This window comes from Podarcis cretensis (assembly GCF_951804945.1).
Source record: "Podarcis cretensis genome assembly, chromosome: 12".
NCBI classification, from domain to species: Eukaryota; Metazoa; Chordata; class Lepidosauria; order Squamata; family Lacertidae; genus Podarcis; species Podarcis cretensis.
Genome location: NC_137181.1, coordinates 23,160,061 through 23,178,593, shown reverse-complemented (window position 1 = coordinate 23,178,593; position 18,533 = coordinate 23,160,061). Strand labels below are relative to the sequence as shown.

The 18,533-nt window shown below is 42.9% G+C and overlaps 1 protein-coding gene and 2 long non-coding RNA genes across 6 annotated transcripts in view; 1 reads left to right on the top strand and 2 right to left on the bottom strand.

Annotated features, from left to right (window-relative positions):
• LOC307199794 overlaps nt 1-4,433 on the top strand; it is a 29,712-nt gene extending 25,279 nt beyond the window's left edge. The window contains exon 3 of the long non-coding RNA XR_013832199.1: nt 4,308-4,433. This is a non-coding gene — a long non-coding RNA (uncharacterized lncRNA). The remainder of the gene's footprint in view (nt 1-4,307) is intronic.
• Nucleotides 3,428-5,357, bottom strand: LOC307199797. Its single transcript, XR_013832202.1, has 2 exons — nt 4,782-5,357; nt 3,428-4,442 (listed from the first exon to the last, which is right to left on the bottom strand). It is a non-coding gene; the product is annotated as an uncharacterized lncRNA (long non-coding RNA).
• Nucleotides 5,358-7,128: 1,771 nt separating this feature from the next.
• The window catches only part of PIP4K2A (phosphatidylinositol-5-phosphate 4-kinase type 2 alpha), a 178,424-nt gene continuing 167,019 nt past the window's right edge, over nt 7,129-18,533 (bottom strand). For all 4 annotated transcript variants that reach the window (XM_079947856.1, XM_079947857.1, XM_079947855.1 and 1 more), the window contains 4 exons: nt 16,286-16,399; nt 13,203-13,443; nt 11,421-11,524; nt 7,129-10,461 (listed from right to left, as the gene is read on the bottom strand). In XM_079947856.1, the coding sequence (XP_079803982.1) occupies nt 10,381-10,461; nt 11,421-11,524; nt 13,203-13,443; nt 16,286-16,399 (540 nt within the window). In that variant the 3' untranslated portion in view covers nt 7,129-10,380. The remainder of the gene's footprint in view (nt 10,462-11,420; nt 11,525-13,202; nt 13,444-16,285; nt 16,400-18,533) is intronic.

Sequence of the window (18,533 nt, the reverse complement as noted above, 5' to 3'; positions counted from 1 at the left end):
CCACAGTAGTTAGAGTTGTAACATGCTAAGGTTTACTTTAGGGACGCAGGTGGCGCTGTGGGTTAAAGCCTCAGCGCCTAGGGCTTGCCGATCGAAAGGTCGGCGGTTCGAATCCCTGCGGTGGGGTGCGCTCCCGCTGCTCGGTCCCAGCGCCTGCCAACCTAGCAGTTCGAAAGCACCTCCGGGTGCAAGTAGATAAATAGGGACCGCTTACCAGCGGGAAGGTAAACGGCGTTTCCGTGTGCGGCTCTGGCTCGCCAGAGCAGCGATGTCACGCTGGCCACGTGACCCGGAAGTGTCTCCGGACAGCGCTGGCCCCTGGCCTCTTAAGTGAGATGGGCGCACAACCCCAGAGTCTGTCAAGACTGGCCCGTATGGGCAGGGGTACCTTTACCTTTACCTTTAAGGTTTACTTTAAAAGTGCTCTGTAAACCTCTTTCAGAAGTGGGTGGGTGAATAAGCAAGTAATGGAACAGTAGAAGAGATTAAATGTTTGTTCTCAGTGGGATATCTTCCCAACACTATAAAAAATACACTAATGGGATTTGTGGAGTGGTGAAGAGGGGACTCAAAAGGACTTTGAGGAAAAATAATGCGTTAAAATTAAAGCAAAAAATAAAGTAAAACAAAATACAGCAGTATATTCCTTTTCCTTAAGAGATGCAATCAAATCACTGAGTCAGTTTGGGACATTTAGTTCAGTATTGTCATCACAGACTGGCAGCTGCTGTCCAGGGTTCCACAGCTCTTTCCTAGCTATGTCTGTCTATGCCAAAGGATCTAGCCTGGAGCCTTTCCACAATTTGTCATCCTCAGTCCTTTTTTTGGGGGGGGGGGCACAGGACAGAGATGCTCCTATGAAGCTACCTTAGCTTATCAAACCACTGCTCCCTCTAGCCTACAAAATGTCATCCTTGGCTGGCAGGGCAAAAGCTATTTCCCAGCCCTGCCATTACCAGGGCCCCTTGAAGCTGGAACTGTAAAGGATAGAACACGGGACCCTTCTACATGTACAGAAGGCATTGTGCCCTTGGGCCACAACCTTTCCCCTAAAGTAGCTGTGACCTAAATTTGTCCGTCAGGACAATGCACGGTGAGAACATCTATTCATGGAATAATTTTGGCCCCGTATCTGTGGCGTAAGAGAGATATAAGCATTGCCTGCAAACGGGAAAGAGGCATCTCCTAGGAATACATAGGCAGGCGTGAGTAGCCGTCTGTCTGCAATTTGTTGCAGTCCTGACAGGGTCTGTTTTATGTCTTATCATTTGGGTGGCAGAAGCAAATGTGTTACCAAACCAACTCTGCATTTCATCAACTTCAGTATCCTGTTTCTGACAACGGTAGCTTACCCCCAAGAAGCTGATCTCTAACCCTTTTTTAATTCTCCAAGGCTTTTTTTTTTTAGTTTTTAAAATGCTTTAACCTGCTGCTTTTAACTGCTGATCCTACTTGTTTTGAGTTATGTCTGATTTTGCAAGGATCTGGGCTAATTTTGATTATTGTTTCTTTCTGATGAGAGCTTGATTGAAAGGCGCAGTATCTACGTGCATGAAACCAAAACAAACCTTTATTTCACAGCACTGTTGAAGTCCATCTGACAAGATCCAGTGTATTCCTCCAGATCTTTTACTTTACAAGGGTAGGAGAAATACTCGTCGTAGTGCTTCTATGCTAATCTAAGCTGCGACCACACTTGGAACGTATTGCCTGTGGTTCTGGCCGTCGCAACTCAAAAGGATTCTGTAGAGCTGTGGACAGAGCAACTCCCCTTAAGAAGAGTTTGGATTTGATATCCCGCTTTATCACTACCCTAAGGAGTCTCAAAGCGGCTAACAATCTCCTTTCTCTTCCTCCCCCACAACAAACACTCTGTGAGGTGAGTGAGGCTGAGAGACTTCAGAGAAGTGTAACTAGCCCAAGGTCACCCAGCAGCTGCATGTGTTGGAGCGGGGAATCAAAACCGGTTCACCACATTACGAGTCAACTGCTCTTAACCACTGCACCACACTGGCTCTTAAGGAAAGGTTGCTGTGTTTGGGACTTTTTAGTTTAGAGATAAGGCAAATAAGAGATGGCATGATAGTTATAAAGTTATGCATGGCATAGAGAAATTGGATAGAGAGAAGTCCCCCCCTCCCCCTTGTAAGATTAGAAGTTGTGGGCAATCCAATGAAGCTGAATGTTGTAGATTCACAACAGATAAAACAAAGGTACTTATGCATCTCGGACAGCTCAGTCAGTAGAGCACAAGACTCTTAACCTCAGCGTCATGGGCAAAAGATTCCCACATTGCAGGGGTGGGTGTGTGTGTGTGTGTGTGTGTGTGTGTGTGGATTAGATGGTCCTTTCCAAATCTACAGTTCTATGATTCTATGAAGTGTGTAGTTAAAGTATGGAACTCACTTCCACAAGAGACAGTGATGGCCACCAACTTCTGTGGCTTTAAAAGGGAATTAGACAAATTCATGGAGGACGAGCCTATCAACAGCTGCTAGCCACAGTGGCATCATGCAGGGAATCACAGGTGGACCGAGTGCCGTTGTGCTCATGTCCAGCTTGCAGGATTCACACAGGCACCTGGTTGGACACTGTTAACAACAGGATGCCGGACTGCTGGGCCACTTGCCCGACTGCACAGCCTCCTCTTACGTTCTTATGGGCAGGCTAGTATGGGAAAAAGTGTGCGGTAAAGCATTGTTCTTAACTTTTCTAAACATATAAACATTTACAGGCTGCGGTGCTCAAGTGCCAGCTGCTCATTTAGATCATTGCATGATTAGCCACGACTTCTTGCCACAGCATCCCACTACTTTGCAAACTTTTTAAAGTTGTGAGTTTTAAAATAAGATTTCCTTCTCTCGAGTGCTGTGCTCCATCTGTCGGATACTGAAGAAGCATGTCTCTGCAGTTTTAGCCATTTACGTTTGTTATACTTGGCAGCTCCTGTGTGATTCCCACTGGGTTTCCTACCCAGGCAAACATACAGGGGCTGGGCCTACTTAGCTCCAGAAGCAGAATGGCATCAACCACAGCAGCACCACCATCTTTACAGGTTTAATGTCAGTGTAGCCAGAAAGTTATCCCCCCCCACTCCCTTCTCTGCAAAGCAGCAATACAATGCATCCAGCTACTACGAACACAAAGCTCTTCTATAGCTGGCCTAATGGGTGGAGGACTCCATATTACAGCTGAAGGTCTTCTCTTAAGCTTCTCTTTAGGAACTTGCAGTGGGGATCAAGTTTGTCTCCCGCCTTATGTCATTCCACAGAAGTGTTACGAAACAAATCTAGATGTCAAGATCAAATTTAATAAAAAGCAGCCTTCTGGCTTTGAGATTAACATGTTTGCCAATTAAAACCACCCAAAATAAAATAGCAGAAATGACTGAACACATGGTAGAGATGAAAGAAAAGAGGACAAGGGGTTTTCCTAGCAAATCAAAGTGCTTTATTTTATAAAGCCTTACTCATGTCAGGAATGTGCTTTTAGAACTAGGAGGTACAAAGTGAGTTGTCCTCACCCTCTCTTAGCAGTTTAACAGTAATGAGTGACAAAGACTGTTACGGGGGGGGGGGGGAGAGATGTAATTAACTCTAAAAAAAAGAGCATATGTTAATTGGCCACAATGGAATATTTACTCTTTTATTGTAACATGTACCTCCTATTAGTTTTCTCCTATTAGTTCCTTTACATTCTCACCGTACCTTAGAAACCACTGTTTATCGTATGAAATAAAACATTCATGTTGTGCCAGAGAAAGTGTGCATGTATGAAGGAAGAAATAAATCAAGCCAAGCCACAGTTATCAATTTAAATACATAAAATGCAAGATTGTACGCATACTAGCACAAAACGTTTAGCATCACTAGAAGGGGAAAGGCAGAAACATTCAGGATAGTCTTGGATCCTGGAGTTGGGCTACAGGACTGGGCTGACATGGTGGGGTGGGTATGAGAAAAACCTGACCTATACTTCTCATAGACATGCTTCTGCCTGCTAGGAGTGAGACTTGGGTCTGCTCTGACTTCTAATAAGCCTGTTACCTTGTCAGATAACTAAGGTGACAGAATTGTGGACCATCACTTTCGCTTAGGAAGGGAGTTAAGCTCCCATTGCTCATGAAGACCTCAAGTGCAAGGGTAGATCAACCCTAAGCTTTATTTAGGCTCCTCAGTCCCTTACCAGCATTTTGAATAAAACTTGCAGACAGGCAAACATATTTGATAACATGGCATTCTACCATATAGATGTAACTAATCACATACGGAGTATAACCCTCGCATTTGGATTTCTGTCCAAAACAGGCATAAAAAGGACTGGGCCATCCTTAGGAGTTGCATGCAGCCCTGTGTATCTTCTCAGGTGATCCTGAAATCCTGAACGCCTTTGCCGCAGGAAGAACTCTAGGATTGGTAAGTCTTGCAATAAGCTTTTTATGTCTGTCTATAACGGTGTCAGCGCCTAGGGCTTGCCGATCGAAAGGTTGGCGGTTCGAATCCCTGTGGCGGGGTGCGCTCCCGCTGCTCGGTCCCAGCGCCTGCCAACCTAGCATTTCGAAAGCACCTCCGGGTGCAAGTAGATAAATAGGGACCGCTTACCAGCGGGAAGGTAAACGGCGTTTCCGTGTGCGGCTCTGGCTCGCCAGAGCAGCGATGTCACGCTGGCCACGTGACCCGGAAGTGTCTCCGGACAGCGCTGGCCCCTGGCCTCTTAAGTGAGATGGGCGCACAACCCCAGAGTCTGTCAAGACTGGCCCGTACGGGCAGGGGTACCTTTACCTTCTTATAACGGTGTGTTAAGCTAGGTCTGGAGGACAGAGTGTGCTACTGCAGCAAATACTAGTTTGCATCTTTAAGACTACTGAGAGATAGAATAGCAAAGTACGGTATTTGCAAAAATACTGTGTGAGCGGAGACAGAAACATGGGAACCAGTATAAATGCAGGACTCCCAACTATAGGCCCCATAAGGCAAAAAACAGACGAGCTGAAGCTGTAGATACCAAAGTCAATTTATGTGCTGTGTTTGCACAAAGAAGTATGCAGAGAGAGCTTGGGGTGTGGTGGTGGAAGAGAGGTTTTGTATTCAACTTTCACTCTTCTTAGCATTTTCCTGCATCCTATGCCCAGATGCCATAAGGGCAAAATATTTATCTTTGAGCATGGGAGGAGATAACATCTTGCCCAAGTAGAGACTAAACAAGGAGAAGAGGAACTTGGGTTGGAAATAAATGGGTTGGAAATAAAGGAGTGCATTTTGGACTATAACTGCCATCAGACCCATTCAAGTAGGTCCAATTCAGGGATAATGGGAATTATAACCAGTGCTTCTTTTTGTAGAAAAAAGATGCCTATACTCCCCTTAAGTTGTTAAAGTAAGTGCCACACTTTTAACATTTGGGGGGGAAAGGTGCTGGTACAGTCGTACCTTGGTACTTGCACATTTTGGCTCCCGAACGATCGAAACCTGGAAGTAAGTGTCCCAGTTTTCGACCTTTTTTTGGAATTCAAACATCCGATGCGCCTTCCGCTATTGTTTCCGGTCCGCCTGCGCAATCGGAAGCTGTGCCTTGGTTTCCGAATGTTTCAGAAGTTGAACGGACTTCCGGAACGCATTCTGTTCGAAAACCGAGGTACCACTGTACCGTGCACCCTTAAATACCCCCAGAAAAAGCACTGGTTATAACCCAAAACATCTGGAGAACATCTGGATGGAGAAGGCTAATCTATGGAGAATCCAGCTGTGCCACAGATGAAGTTAAGCAAGAAATACTGGTGCAACCTATCAATAAGACTAGGAACAATTATTATAGAAAGAGGCACTTGGTAGATCAAGAACATGTTTTGAGAGTGTCAGGGTAACAATGTCTAAAGAAACCAGTGTATAGATATAGAAATGGTGGAGTCAGTCCAAGATACAATCTATACCCATAAACAGAAACTGACCTAGAACTGATTTTTCAGTTAGATGGAATGTACAAAATACTCATTTACAGAATAGTTGGCAAATGAATGGCTCCAGAGGAATGGCTCCAAACTTAATCTGTATTTAAAATTGGAGAAAATTAAGCAAGAGGGAGAAGTGGGTAAGTTGTAGAAAATGGCAGAAAGACAAAGCAAGGAAGTGGCAAGAGATGAGACCAATATGCTCATGTTTGGGCCAGCAGGGGGAAAAGAAACAAAAAGATACAAAGCTTTGTGAATATGAATCAATTTTAAAAAAAGAAAATACATTGGCTTGGTTCACACATCATGGTAAGCCAAACTATGACTAACTGGGAGCACACAAAGATGCTGGGGCTCAGAGAGGAGCTCACACCCACTTTGCTCCTTTCTCCTTTCAGCACAGTGTGGCACAGAAGCAAACAGATACTTTTGGCTTAGTGTGACATTCAGAGACTCCAGACCACATTGGATGATCTCTAATCATAGACAACCTGTGACCATAGGCCATGGTTAAGGAAGAGTTACCTTGACAATGATTCTAGGTTCAGACAACAAACTAAGACCCCATCTCTACTATATCCTTAAGACAGTATGATACCACTTTAAACAACTGTGGCTCCCCCCCCCCAAAGAATCCTGGGAAGTGTAGTTTGTTGTGGGTGCAGAGAGTTGTTAGGAGACCCCCTGGTCCGCTCATCAAGCTGCGATTCTCAGTCATTTAACAGTCAGTCCCCCCTTCCCAGGAAACTCAGAATTCAAATGCATAGTGAGGATGGGGCCTAAGCCAAATCTTAAGTTTAGTTGTTACCCTAAGCAAAACAGACTGGGAAGCAGCAAAAGGGATGCAAGGTCCCCTTCCGGAAGCCAGCACAGGCCTAGCAAATCATAGTTTGGTTTAGTGTGGCGTGCAAACAAGGATGCTACACAATGTTTGTCACGTTTGGAAGCAACTAAGTAACTCTTGTGTTGCTTGTGGCAGCTGAGAGAAAAGGGAGAAAAGCAACATGCTTTTAGGACTAGTGAGGTACCTCTATTGCCCTAGCTGCACACTCAGGCACAGGATACAAGACAGCAAATTGCAATGCAGGTCATTAAGGAAGATCATCTGCAAAACCTGCTAGTACAGGGTTGGGGTGGTGAGAATTGTGTATAATATAGCACAACAAGTGAAGAGACACATCTAGCGGCACAGTAGAAATTAGTTAAGTTTATTTATAATCCTGAAAAGTCACTGGTGGTAGCATTTGTTGTGACAGTCCACCCAAGTATACAGTATATATAATACATCCAATCGTACCAATAGAGATTCAGGTGAGAAAAGAGATGGCCATTTATTTGGTGAAGCATTTTCCCTAGACTTTTCTGCTAGGTGGAGCTCTATAAACTTACAATGGTGCGCCGTCCATTTGGGGGGTATGTTTGCAATGACTGGGAATTTCAGAGGCTATTACGTCACAAAACAGAAAATGGAACCCCAAAAAATATTTGTTCAAAGTAATGTCTCTCAAGGGCAGTAGGACGTGTGTGGAAAGTGCATGACCTACCCCTTGTCAACGACTTGACAACCATTCCTTGCATCAACCTGAAAAGTGTTTTTGTAATCTATCCCAAACTGGAGAGAATGCAGTTATGAGTATCATGCGCCTCAGTAAGACAGAAGCTACAGCTATTCCAAGATGTTGGACAAACTACTAAAGAAATTTGCCATCCAGATTTGCAACAGCTGACTTTTAAAGAGGGGGTACCGCCATCTGCATTGAGCAACAGTCATGGGGCAGGAGAGCTGAAAATAATACCAACATAGGTCACATCTGGCAACCAATGCGCCCCTTTGGTATCAGCTGGTACATGGGGGTAGACGAGTCTAAAGAGCCTGGGACACAAATTTTCACATCCCTCTAGCTGCTATGGTCAAACGAAGCCTCCTGATGTATATATTTTGCTCTAGGCAGCTTATGGGCATTATTTTCAGCTCTCCAACCCCACTACAGTAACGAGTTGGTCATTAACATTATAAATATATCAAAAGGGAAGGAGAACTCAGGTGGTGAGAAACCCATGTGGGGCTGTGCCTTTTGCCTCACAGTCACTAATAGCTTGGCTGGGAAGTATGCCCAAACAGCAGGAGGGAAAGGAGACAACAGCACTGATGAGATGCACCAGAGGAAGCTGCCTTATTTTGAGCCAGGCCACTGGTCCATGTAGCTCAGTACTGTCTACACTGACTGGCAGACACTCCCCAGCGTTTCAGCCATCTCTCCCAAAGATGGTAGGGATTGGACTGAAGACCTCTTGCGGGCAGAGTGGGTGTTCCAACACTTAGCTATGGACCTCCCCCCACCCCACAAACGGAGAGTTGCAAGAGACCCACTGCCAAAAAGGACCAGCAGTTTGGGTTAACTTATTGTGGATGGAGGGTCTTAAAAGGTCAGTGTAAATCTCAACATCCATCTGTTTTCACATAGAAACATGGCCTTTTAAAGCGTCCAGGAATGTTGTGGGTTAAAAGCAAGGGGGAAGGTGATTGCTTTTAATAACTGAGAATCCCATCACTCTTTAAGATTCATTATCTTCGGTGGGAAAATAAAACCAAATTGGATACATTTTTTTAAAAAGGTAACACAGCCTGGGATAGCTCAGTTGGTAGAGCAATGAGACTCAATCTCAGGGTTTGGGGGGTCAAACCCTATGTTGGGCAAAAGATTCCTGCATTTCAGGGGGCTAATTCTATGATCACAGCCCTGTTGAAATATTGTGCAGTGTAATAGGATATATTGCCTTTGGCTGCATGAGAGTAAGATCAGCTTATGTTTTATCAGAGTTCTCTGAAGCCAACTATACATATTTATTATGCTCAGCTGCAAGCTTAACAGAACTGGCATTAAGTAAGTGGAAAAGGCAACCTGGAATTTGTGGAACAAGCTTTACGTCGCAGAGTGGGAGAGAGAGTGTGGTTTATTTTTTGAGTTGCCCATGAATGTCTGTTTCAACATATAATTTTTTAAAGGCACAATTTTAGCACAGTGTATTAAGTAGAGAATAGTAGTTTTAAGCATATCTAATTCTGTTGTCCTCAAAGTTTGGAAACTCCCCCCCCCCCAGGGGATCTGAGGTTTTTCAAAGCAGGTTATAGGCGACAACATAATTTTAGGCAAATCAGTTAACACAGCATCATTTGGAGCAACAGAGCTAATTAGGTAATAAAAATGCCATATAAAATAACCTCAAAACAACCTGTCACCATGGACTGCAAAAATATTTTCTATCATGGAGGTGAATTGAATATCCACTTGGGTACATTACTGCATATTATACTTCAAGAAATTACTTCATCTGTACTGCAAAATAACTTTACATGTAAACTTCAGATTCACATACTGTGACATACTCAAAGCATCCCTGTTTTCCTATTAATGTAAACAGTAAAATTTAGGGCTTAAAAAAAGAATATTTTAATAAAATATTAAAAACAGCACAATGTAAGCATTTAAATGTCTCGGTTTTGATCAGTTACAGGTGAACAGACTTTCCTATTCCTTTGTTCATGTGGTGTAAAATGCTATTATTGCCCAAAATGATTAATTTCTTCCAAAAAAAGCATCATTGATTTCCTTTGTAGTACACTCAGCTCCTATACGATAAACATACAGTGTAAAATCTTCATGTAACATGACAATTAAACATTCTTAATGTTCCTGCTCCACCTCCCTCAAAATATGTCTACCCTTGGCAAAGAACACACAGCATGATTATGACATTAGATTTTGGTAAAACAAGAGCCAGACTTCTGAATTGCTGGAAGACTTATTTCCTGTTGCAATGGGCCAATTTAATTAAATGAAAAAGGTGCCAACAGGAAAGCTTCCGGCATAAGGAGCTTATGATGTTTCTATTTTCAAAGAGTGCCAACATGCAGGGTAGTTAAGTGTAACATTTGCAGTAAGGTCATAGTCATCATTGCCACCAAATACTGTCTTGCACCTCTCAGCTCAAAACGTAAACTGATCCACAGTTTAGTTTTGACACCAATATTGTAGAACTTAACATGCATATAATGCCTTCCTCCCCACCCACCTCTAACCATTCATTCCAGCTCAGCTAGTATTCACGGAGTGTTGTTGCAATGCACACCGATTAAGAAGCTGATCTATTTTAGTTATTATTAGTTAATTTATATTTGTTTCTGCACACACTCACACGCACGCACACACGCATCAGAAATAGCTAGAACTATGCTGGGCATAAATCAGGCAGCTGTTAAAGCGATTATTTCACCCCAGTCAGTCATCTTTGCCAGCAGATGTAAACAAGGGGGCTGCCTTCTGCAAGATAGCACTTTGAGAGTTCCTTTTAAAAGAAGCTTTTTATCCCTTACACACTTGTAGCCATTGCTGCTGTTCCCAGACCTTGTATCTGTCCAATGGAACATTAGGTTACGTCAAGATGTTGGCAATAAAGTCCAAGAACCGCTTTGAATACTGTTCGGGATTCACTGTTGAAATCTCTGCACCAGCCTGAAAAAGAAAGACGCAGCTTAAGAACAATTGGCTTGTTGTGGCAGGAGATGCGTTCATGATGTCCATGTCACAAAACACACACTATGGTAACCATGGTATTAAGGAGGAGGACAGCAAAAGTAACAATCCAGATATTGCCCTAAAACAAAGCACGCTGGGGGAGTGCAAGTGCCTTGCAAGTGATGACTCTTGAAGTTGTGCTACCCAGTCATCCAAGCCCCTCCTACCTCTCTGACTCTTTCCAGCTTGATTCATAGTTATCTTTGTCCAGGGCTTCGCCTTTTACTTTCAGGTTTCTTTTCTGCCATCCCTTCTTCCTCCCACCCTCCCTTCCATATCACCATTCTTGTCTGCCCCCCCCCCCAATACTTGCTTCAAAATGGCGCCCCTGAACAGCAGTGTATGCTTATGTGAACTCAATATTGTGTGATCTCCCCAATCAGTACCAGCAAGTCATGACTGACTTCCCATGGTAAGCATAAGGCTGTCGAGGGGCGGTGGTGGCAGTGGGCGGCTGTATCTCTAATTTCGTGTTATCTGAGAAATGCTGCAGGTGTGACTGGCTCCTCCAGCACAAACTCAAAATTCAAAATGCGGGTGGCCACTTGTCTAAAAACGCTGGTGATTTCTAATGCTGAACTAGGGCTGGGCGATATCTTGGTACATGATCCAAAACTGGTTTTGAAGTCCATATCATTATATTGGTTTTATAATTTTTGACCTGGCAATATATCACAAATCATGATGTGTGTGTGTGAGCACACTATGCAAAAATCACAATGTGGGAAAAACTGTGAAGCCAGCCTCTGTATAGCTCCATCCTTATTTCAGACATTGTGATATCTCAGTATGTCGCGGTGTTTAGCTGGTGATATATCGCAAAGTTGAAAACCAGGTATTGCCCAGCGCTTACGTGAACATAACTAAGTTGGAATATATACATCAATGAAACTTACGCCGTGTTTGACGGTTTTTGCAGCATGGGCAGCTTTCTTTTTTGCATCGTAATGAGTAAGAATATCAATGATTGCCATAAAGTATACCTCCTTCCTGGGTGCATCTGTGAAAATAATTCATAGTACTAAAAATAATGCACATATTTGTAGCCAAGAGATTAAACAACTCTGCGGAAGCAAGTTGGAAGTTATTCTGGTGGTAGACCTTTGCCCCTTTAATAGTGTCTTAAAAACCATATGTCAAAGGGCGTATGTGAGTCCTAGAAATCTTTTCACTCTTTGATAACTGATTAAGGGGTAAGAAAGATAGATAACACTAATCAGTGGAGAGAGAGGGGAAAGTGTGGGTGCACTTAGCTGCAATTGCAAGCTGGCACAATTAAAAGTGACTGCAGAATTAAAACTTCCACACCAAAACTTACAGTTTACAAGTTTTTTGATGACTGAGTGAATTTGTAAGGACCTTAACACTTTGCTTAAATATTTTAGATTTGCTTTTGAAGATTTTTTAAAACACATTTATAAACCGCTTCATAGCCTGAGGTCATCAAAGTGACCTACAAGAATATTTTTAAAATGAGATAAAGTGATCATTTTTTAATCTTCCAAGTAGGACCTGCATACCTACGGGACCGCCTCTCCTGGTATACCCCGCGGAGGACCTTAAGGTCCACAAATGACAACATTTAGGAGGTCCCAAGTTGTAAGGTGGTTAGATTGGTCTCAGCTAGGGCCAGGGCCTTTTCAGTACTGGCCCTGACTAGGTGGAACGCTCTGTCACAAGAGACTAGGGTCCTGTGGGACTTGACATCTTTCTGCAGGGCCTGCAAGACAGAGCTGTTCTGCCTCAGTCTGACCCTTATGTTTCCCTCCCCTTATGGTTTTATCTTTAGGCTCCTTTTAAAATGAGGCTGCATTTTAAATTGCATTTTAACCTGTATTTTAAATTAGGGTTTTTTTCCTATTATGTTTTTACTGTAATTTTACTGGTGTTAGCCGCCTTGAGCCCAGCTCTGGCCCGGGAGGGTGTGGTATAAATAAAATTTATTATTATTATTATTATTATTATTATTATTATTATTATTTAGACTAGAAGAAAAAATCTGTAGTACCATGGTGAGTTTTTGCCACCACTTAAAACCTCATCTTTTCACCCAGTCCTTTGGCTGAATTCTCACTCCCACACTTTGCAATTTTATTTGTAGTAAGTGCTGCAGGTTGTTTGATGGGGATTTTAAGTGTGTAGTAAGATTTCAACTTGTTTAAAATGTTTTAATTGTTGTTCTGTATCAGCTTTGGTAGTTATACTGCCCACAGCACAATGTAAAAATCTAAACAGAGAACCTCTGGAACATGTCAAAACAATCACCTGTTTCTTTTGTCAAGCAAGGTGTATTTGCCACTGTAAATAACTGTCCAATGTCTATGCAGTCAGTAGACTTTCAAATGAAAGCAAAAAGGAGTTATTCAAGACATCAGCTCAGAATCTCTATCTTTCTGTAGCATTTAGCAATATAGCTGGCTAATGCAGTATTGTAGTTATTTATAAGTGAACTGCTTTTACTGTATTCAGACAATACCTAATAATGACATGTTAAAATCAGAGCCATGCATTGAAGATCCCTTGCCCCACTCCAAAAAGTTTTTAAAATCCTACTATAGATGAGCAATTGATAATTGGGCATCATGCTTTTTTTGGGCCTTGGTGGAGTTTTCTTTCCTTCTAGAGACTTGGAGACTGATGCAAGAATTGAAATATCTCCCATGTCTAAATATACTTACTTTCATGGCATTTTATTCCATAAACATCAATGGTTGGATCGAATTCTCCTGGAGCTAAAGGCTGCAAGCTGTTGAGTGTATTTCCTGGGCTATCTGGAGGCGTTCCAACAGGATGAGCCCCATCGCTTTCTCCTTCCTCTTCATCGTTCTCTTCGTATTCAACCTCCTCCTGTTCTGCTCTCTCAACATCATGAATTCCAACCAGCAAGCTGTAGTCCATGAGTTTCAACTGAGCAAGGAACTTTGAAGGCAACAATAAAATAAGGTCAGTTACCAAGGGGTAGAAAATCCCAAGATCCAGTTGGGTGGGGGTGGGAAAAGGTAACTTTTCTGCAGCAAATGTTATTTTCTACTGCAACAGGCTTTCTCGAGTGAAAGCCAAAATAGGAAGCTTCAATGGAAAACAAGTGGGATTCTTCAAGTCTGGTATATTTTATGCATGGCACAAAAGGAGAAACACGACAGTTTTCCTAGCTATAATTTGGATTTGAGGATTTATTTTTTGCTTTGAGAAGTTGAGCAGAACGTTGCTTAAGAGAACTTTCTACCTCTTACACAGTGCTAGAACTAGGAAACCAGCCAATGAAATTGACTGGCAGCAGATTCCGGACAGACGAAAGGAAATAATTCTTCACACAACTCACAATTTAGTGACAGAATGAATGTGTGGATGGCCACTAGCTCAGGTAAAATCCATCCATCAGTTGATGGCTAAATGGAACCTCCCTATTCAGAAACAGTATGATGGGTCACAGCAGTGGGGAAGCCTTTTGTAGGCTTTTCAGTAGGCTATTGGTTTGTCTCTGTGGGATACTGAATGCTGACAGGACTTCGATATTATCTAGTAGGAAACTTCTTGTAATCACCATGTCTGACACTTGTAGAATTCACTAACCATTGTTTAAAAACAAAATAGTATGGAACTAATGTATTTGTACCTAAATGTCGGTGAGACACATAGCTTCATTTCCCACCAGCTCCAATGATCCCACTGTTTGCGTATGTACACAAGGGAGAGGAATGCCATACAGTGACCACAGCTTCTGTACAGGAGTTGTAAAACTGCATCCTAGTGTGCCTAAGGCTCTGAACACATGATCTGTACCCTGCAACTAGATCATGCACTCAAAGCCTATACAGTGGTACCTCGGGTTACAGACACTTCAGGTTACAGACTCCGCTAACCCAGAAACAGTACCTCGGGTTAAGAACTTTGCTTCAGGATGAGAACAGAAATCATGCTCTGGCGGCACGGCAGCAGCAGGAGGCCCCATTAGCTAAAGTGGTGCTTCAGGTTAAGAACAGTTTCAGGTTAAGAACAGACCTCTGGAACGAATTAAGTACTTAACCTGAGGTACCACTGTATGCAACTCTCAACTGGCCTCCCTTTTAAGCCAAATTCTGGTTTCTAGGAAAGGTACTGCTTCTTTTCTTGCAGTCGCTCCTCCCAGGAAAGAGGTAAGAATCAGTGATGACTCTTCAGCCACTGTATATCCCGCTCCAAGAGTACATTCTACCTGGACCATTGTGCATGAACATTGACTGGGTGGGGGCAAAATTGAACTGGTGAAGCAAGGCAGAAGAGCCAAATTTATGCTGCTTTAAGAAATGCTTTGTTACATGACAACTTTCAATAAAAGAATGCTAGCTGCAAGGAAAACAGATTTGGCTGGTCAGTGTGGATGACCCCTATTAGTGTTCATGTGCATTGCTTGATTTACTTTAAAAAACCCCAAAACTAATAGGTAAGATGAGGGGATGCAGAAGGGGGCTTTTAACCCTTTGCTCCTGCCACTGTCCTGATTTGAATCAACCCTCCCTTTCAATTTGCCATGTTGCAACTAGTTTGATCCTGAAGATCGGTCTTAAAGACAAGACTGCAGCAGTGCAATAATTTGATATACATTAGATGGCTGCCATGAAGGCTTGTTGAGCATCTTAGCCCCATCCCAGCTGCATGCAACTGAAAAGCCATACTGAATAATCAAGCAAACTCAGAAGCAGAGTGCAGTTTTTCCAGAAAAACTGGACTCTAAGGAGGCAAAGCCGTGATCCAGAGAGTCCCTGCTATAAACATAAATCAAAGATTAAAACTGATTTGAAACTGAATTACATTCAACTAAATATATTGGGGTAAATTTAAGTATTTTGTGAGCATAGTTGCTGCTCTTAGCATGCCCTCCCCCAAAAAAATAAGAATGTGAAAGATAAAACCAAGATTCAATTCTAGTTTTCCATTATCACCGTGGCATGCCAAACCACTACACAATAATTGCCTACATACACAATTTAATGATCCTTCAATATGAATTCTAATCAACGCCATAGAAGCCACTCCAAACACAATTACATGACTGATCTTAAAATAGCAGAAAATGCAATTTTGCCCATATTTCAGAGGCACATCAAGTGTTTACGGAGCATTTTAACAGTTCAAGATGCAGTGCCATGAATATTAAAAGCAACATTTGTGCTTTTCCCCCTGATGCTAGTTTACACCACCAGCTTGAGGGAAGTAATAGCCTGCCCCAGCCTCAGCATTCCTCCTGTAAATAGACCATGGCTCTAATCTCCCTTTATCTCCTCATTTCAGGGGTTTCCAACCTTTTTGACCCAGTGGATGCATTTTGAACTTTGAGAAAGTGCCACGAGCACCAGTCATGAAATGATGCTGCAGAGTCATGGCACACCATAAAATGACTGCTGTGGGGCCTTCGTGCAATGGCTGCCACATCTAAGAGAGCAGAAAAAGAGACAGAATCACGAAATGGTGCAGGCATGCCACCCCATCAAGGGGGGGGGGAGGCACCTGTATCAGGAATTTTCATTGATAGCTTTTTGTGGGTACCGTGAGAAGTACTGGCAGGTGCACTGGGTGCCCTCCGTAACATATTGCTCTCATGAAAAAACATCAGCAAAATCCCAGTTACAATCGGGAGGACAAATAATTTACAGGTCACTATAACATTTATTTGCAGCATTTTGCAATATTGAATTGGTGGGGTAAATCTGCCTACAATAGGCACTATGGCTTTTACTAAGTGTGGTGAGCTTCAGAGCTGACCAGGCAAGCGACCGCTTACCTCAACATCCTTTTTAAGCTTTTCAAGGAACATCTTTTTGTTTGTTTCATCAATATAAATCTTCTGGCCATCGTTGATGAAGTCGTTGTCTTTGAATGTCGGCAGTTCTTTGGCCTGAAACGGACAAGAGAAAGCTAGCACATAAAAACCGTTTCAAAACAATGAGCCCAGTGAAACAAGCAATGAAAACAAGGAATTTCCTGATCAAAAGCGCAGGGGAGTATTTCAGAGCTATCCAAAATGTGAATAGCCACAAGGGGGCACAAATGAGCTACGGCTCCAGTGCACACAAGCAATGATTCTAAATGTAAGGAACAGAGCATCTATTTTCCCATTTAATTGAGACCTTGTTTGCTTTTATGACCGATTTGATTAAGTTAAGCCGTTTTAGAGTATTTACAGTAAAAAAGGAAACACGTTGCTCATCTGCAAGACCAGCCTTCACCTTGTCAAGAGTCGTTGCACATACATCTGTTTTGTCAGAAGTCTAGCACAAGAAATAGGTGCAGGGCTCAGCTGCATTCCTCATCAAAACGCCCCACAAATGCTGCACATTCAAAGGGCCCAATTCTAATACTCTGCTCCCCAATTAACTATGGTATAGGGCAGTGCCGGATTTGTGTATAAGCTAAACAAGCTATAGCTTAGGGTCCCACTCTTTAAAGGAAAAAAAACTCTGGATGTACACTTCCAAAAGATAAAAAACAAATAAAATAAAACCTACATACAGCAACAGTGTTTTGTGTTGTGTAGGTTCCTATGATGTAAGCAATGGGCCCCGCCTGCTATATAAAGAGCCCCATTACCTTCAGTAACTTAGGGCCTCATCAAACCTAAATCCCGCCCTGGTAAAGGGAGATCAGGAGCAGGTGTCATGAATCATGTGCTTCCTCACCACTGCTACCACACACACCACAGGGAGAAGCCACATTTCCACCCCGATCTCAGAATCTGTGGGTCCCCAGATGTTGTTGAACTACAACTCCCATCACCCCTAGCTAGCAAGGCCAGAGCTCAGGGATGATGGGAGTTGTAGTCCAACAACATCTGGGGACCCACAGGTTGAGAACTGCTGCCCTAAGACATGGGTAGGCAAACTAAGGTCTGGGGGCTGGATCCGGCCCAATCGCCTTCTAAATCTGGCCTGCGGGCGGTTTGGGAATCAGCATGTTTTACATGAGTAGAATGCGTCCTTTTATTTAAAATGCATCTTTGGGTTGCTTGTGGGGCCTGCCTGGTATTTTTACATGAGTAGAATGTGTCCTTTTATTTAAAATGCATCTCTGGGTTATTTGTGGGGCATAGAAATTCATTCTTTTTCTCTCTCAAAATATGGTCCAACCCCCCACAAGGTCTGAGGGACAGTGGAAGAAGTTTGCTGACCCCTGCCCTAAGAGATAGCTGACTAAAGCATGTTGGATTGAATAGCTGTGCTAAGCCCAAGGTTATTCAAAAAGTTAAGGGCATGCTTTCCAACTTGTTCTCTAGGTATGCCAATGTAAGACACACATACAAATTAATGTGAAGCTTCAGTGGCCTGGTTCCCTGTTTGCTCCTCCTAAGCCCTTTTTTTATTCCCATACTGCGCTGAGCTAAGCCCAGATTTGGCTTAGTGTTTCAGCCAAAAATGGCTTTGTGGTGAAGCTCTCCTCACTGAACCACAAGCTGTAGCCAATGTTTATGTGAACCAGGTCACTGTAACAAAGACAAAGCATTTTTGTGCAAGGTATTTTTAGCTAAAACCTCTGGAAGGGTGACTGGGTAGAGGGCAGCACACGCTTATTTCTTCACACTTCTATAGAGGGATATGTGTAAATTGGTCCTTAACACAAAGGCAGAGGAAGCAGTAAAGGAATGTGAAGAGAAAAAGGCAGTACAAGGTAAGATGAGCATTTCAAGCCTGGTGATGTGAGTCTACACACACTGCCAGTAACCCTAATCCAGACTTTGGGGCGCCAACTGACTCTGGCCATAAAATTCCCCATTAGCACCTATGCACTGGTGCAGAAAATACACCAGTGGCAGAGGGGGATGGCATGCAAATACCCAACCACCATTTTTCTTTGAGGCCAAACTCTGAATTATGCCCAGAAGCAAATTGGTAACCAGTCAGATCTGCTTCTCCAAGCAGTAGCCTAGAAATCACTACTGAGATCCTTTTAACTCAACAGTACTTGTATGTATTTTAATAGTACTGTATGTTTTTTTTAATGCTTGAAATTCAGAATGTGTGTATGCTGTCTGATTT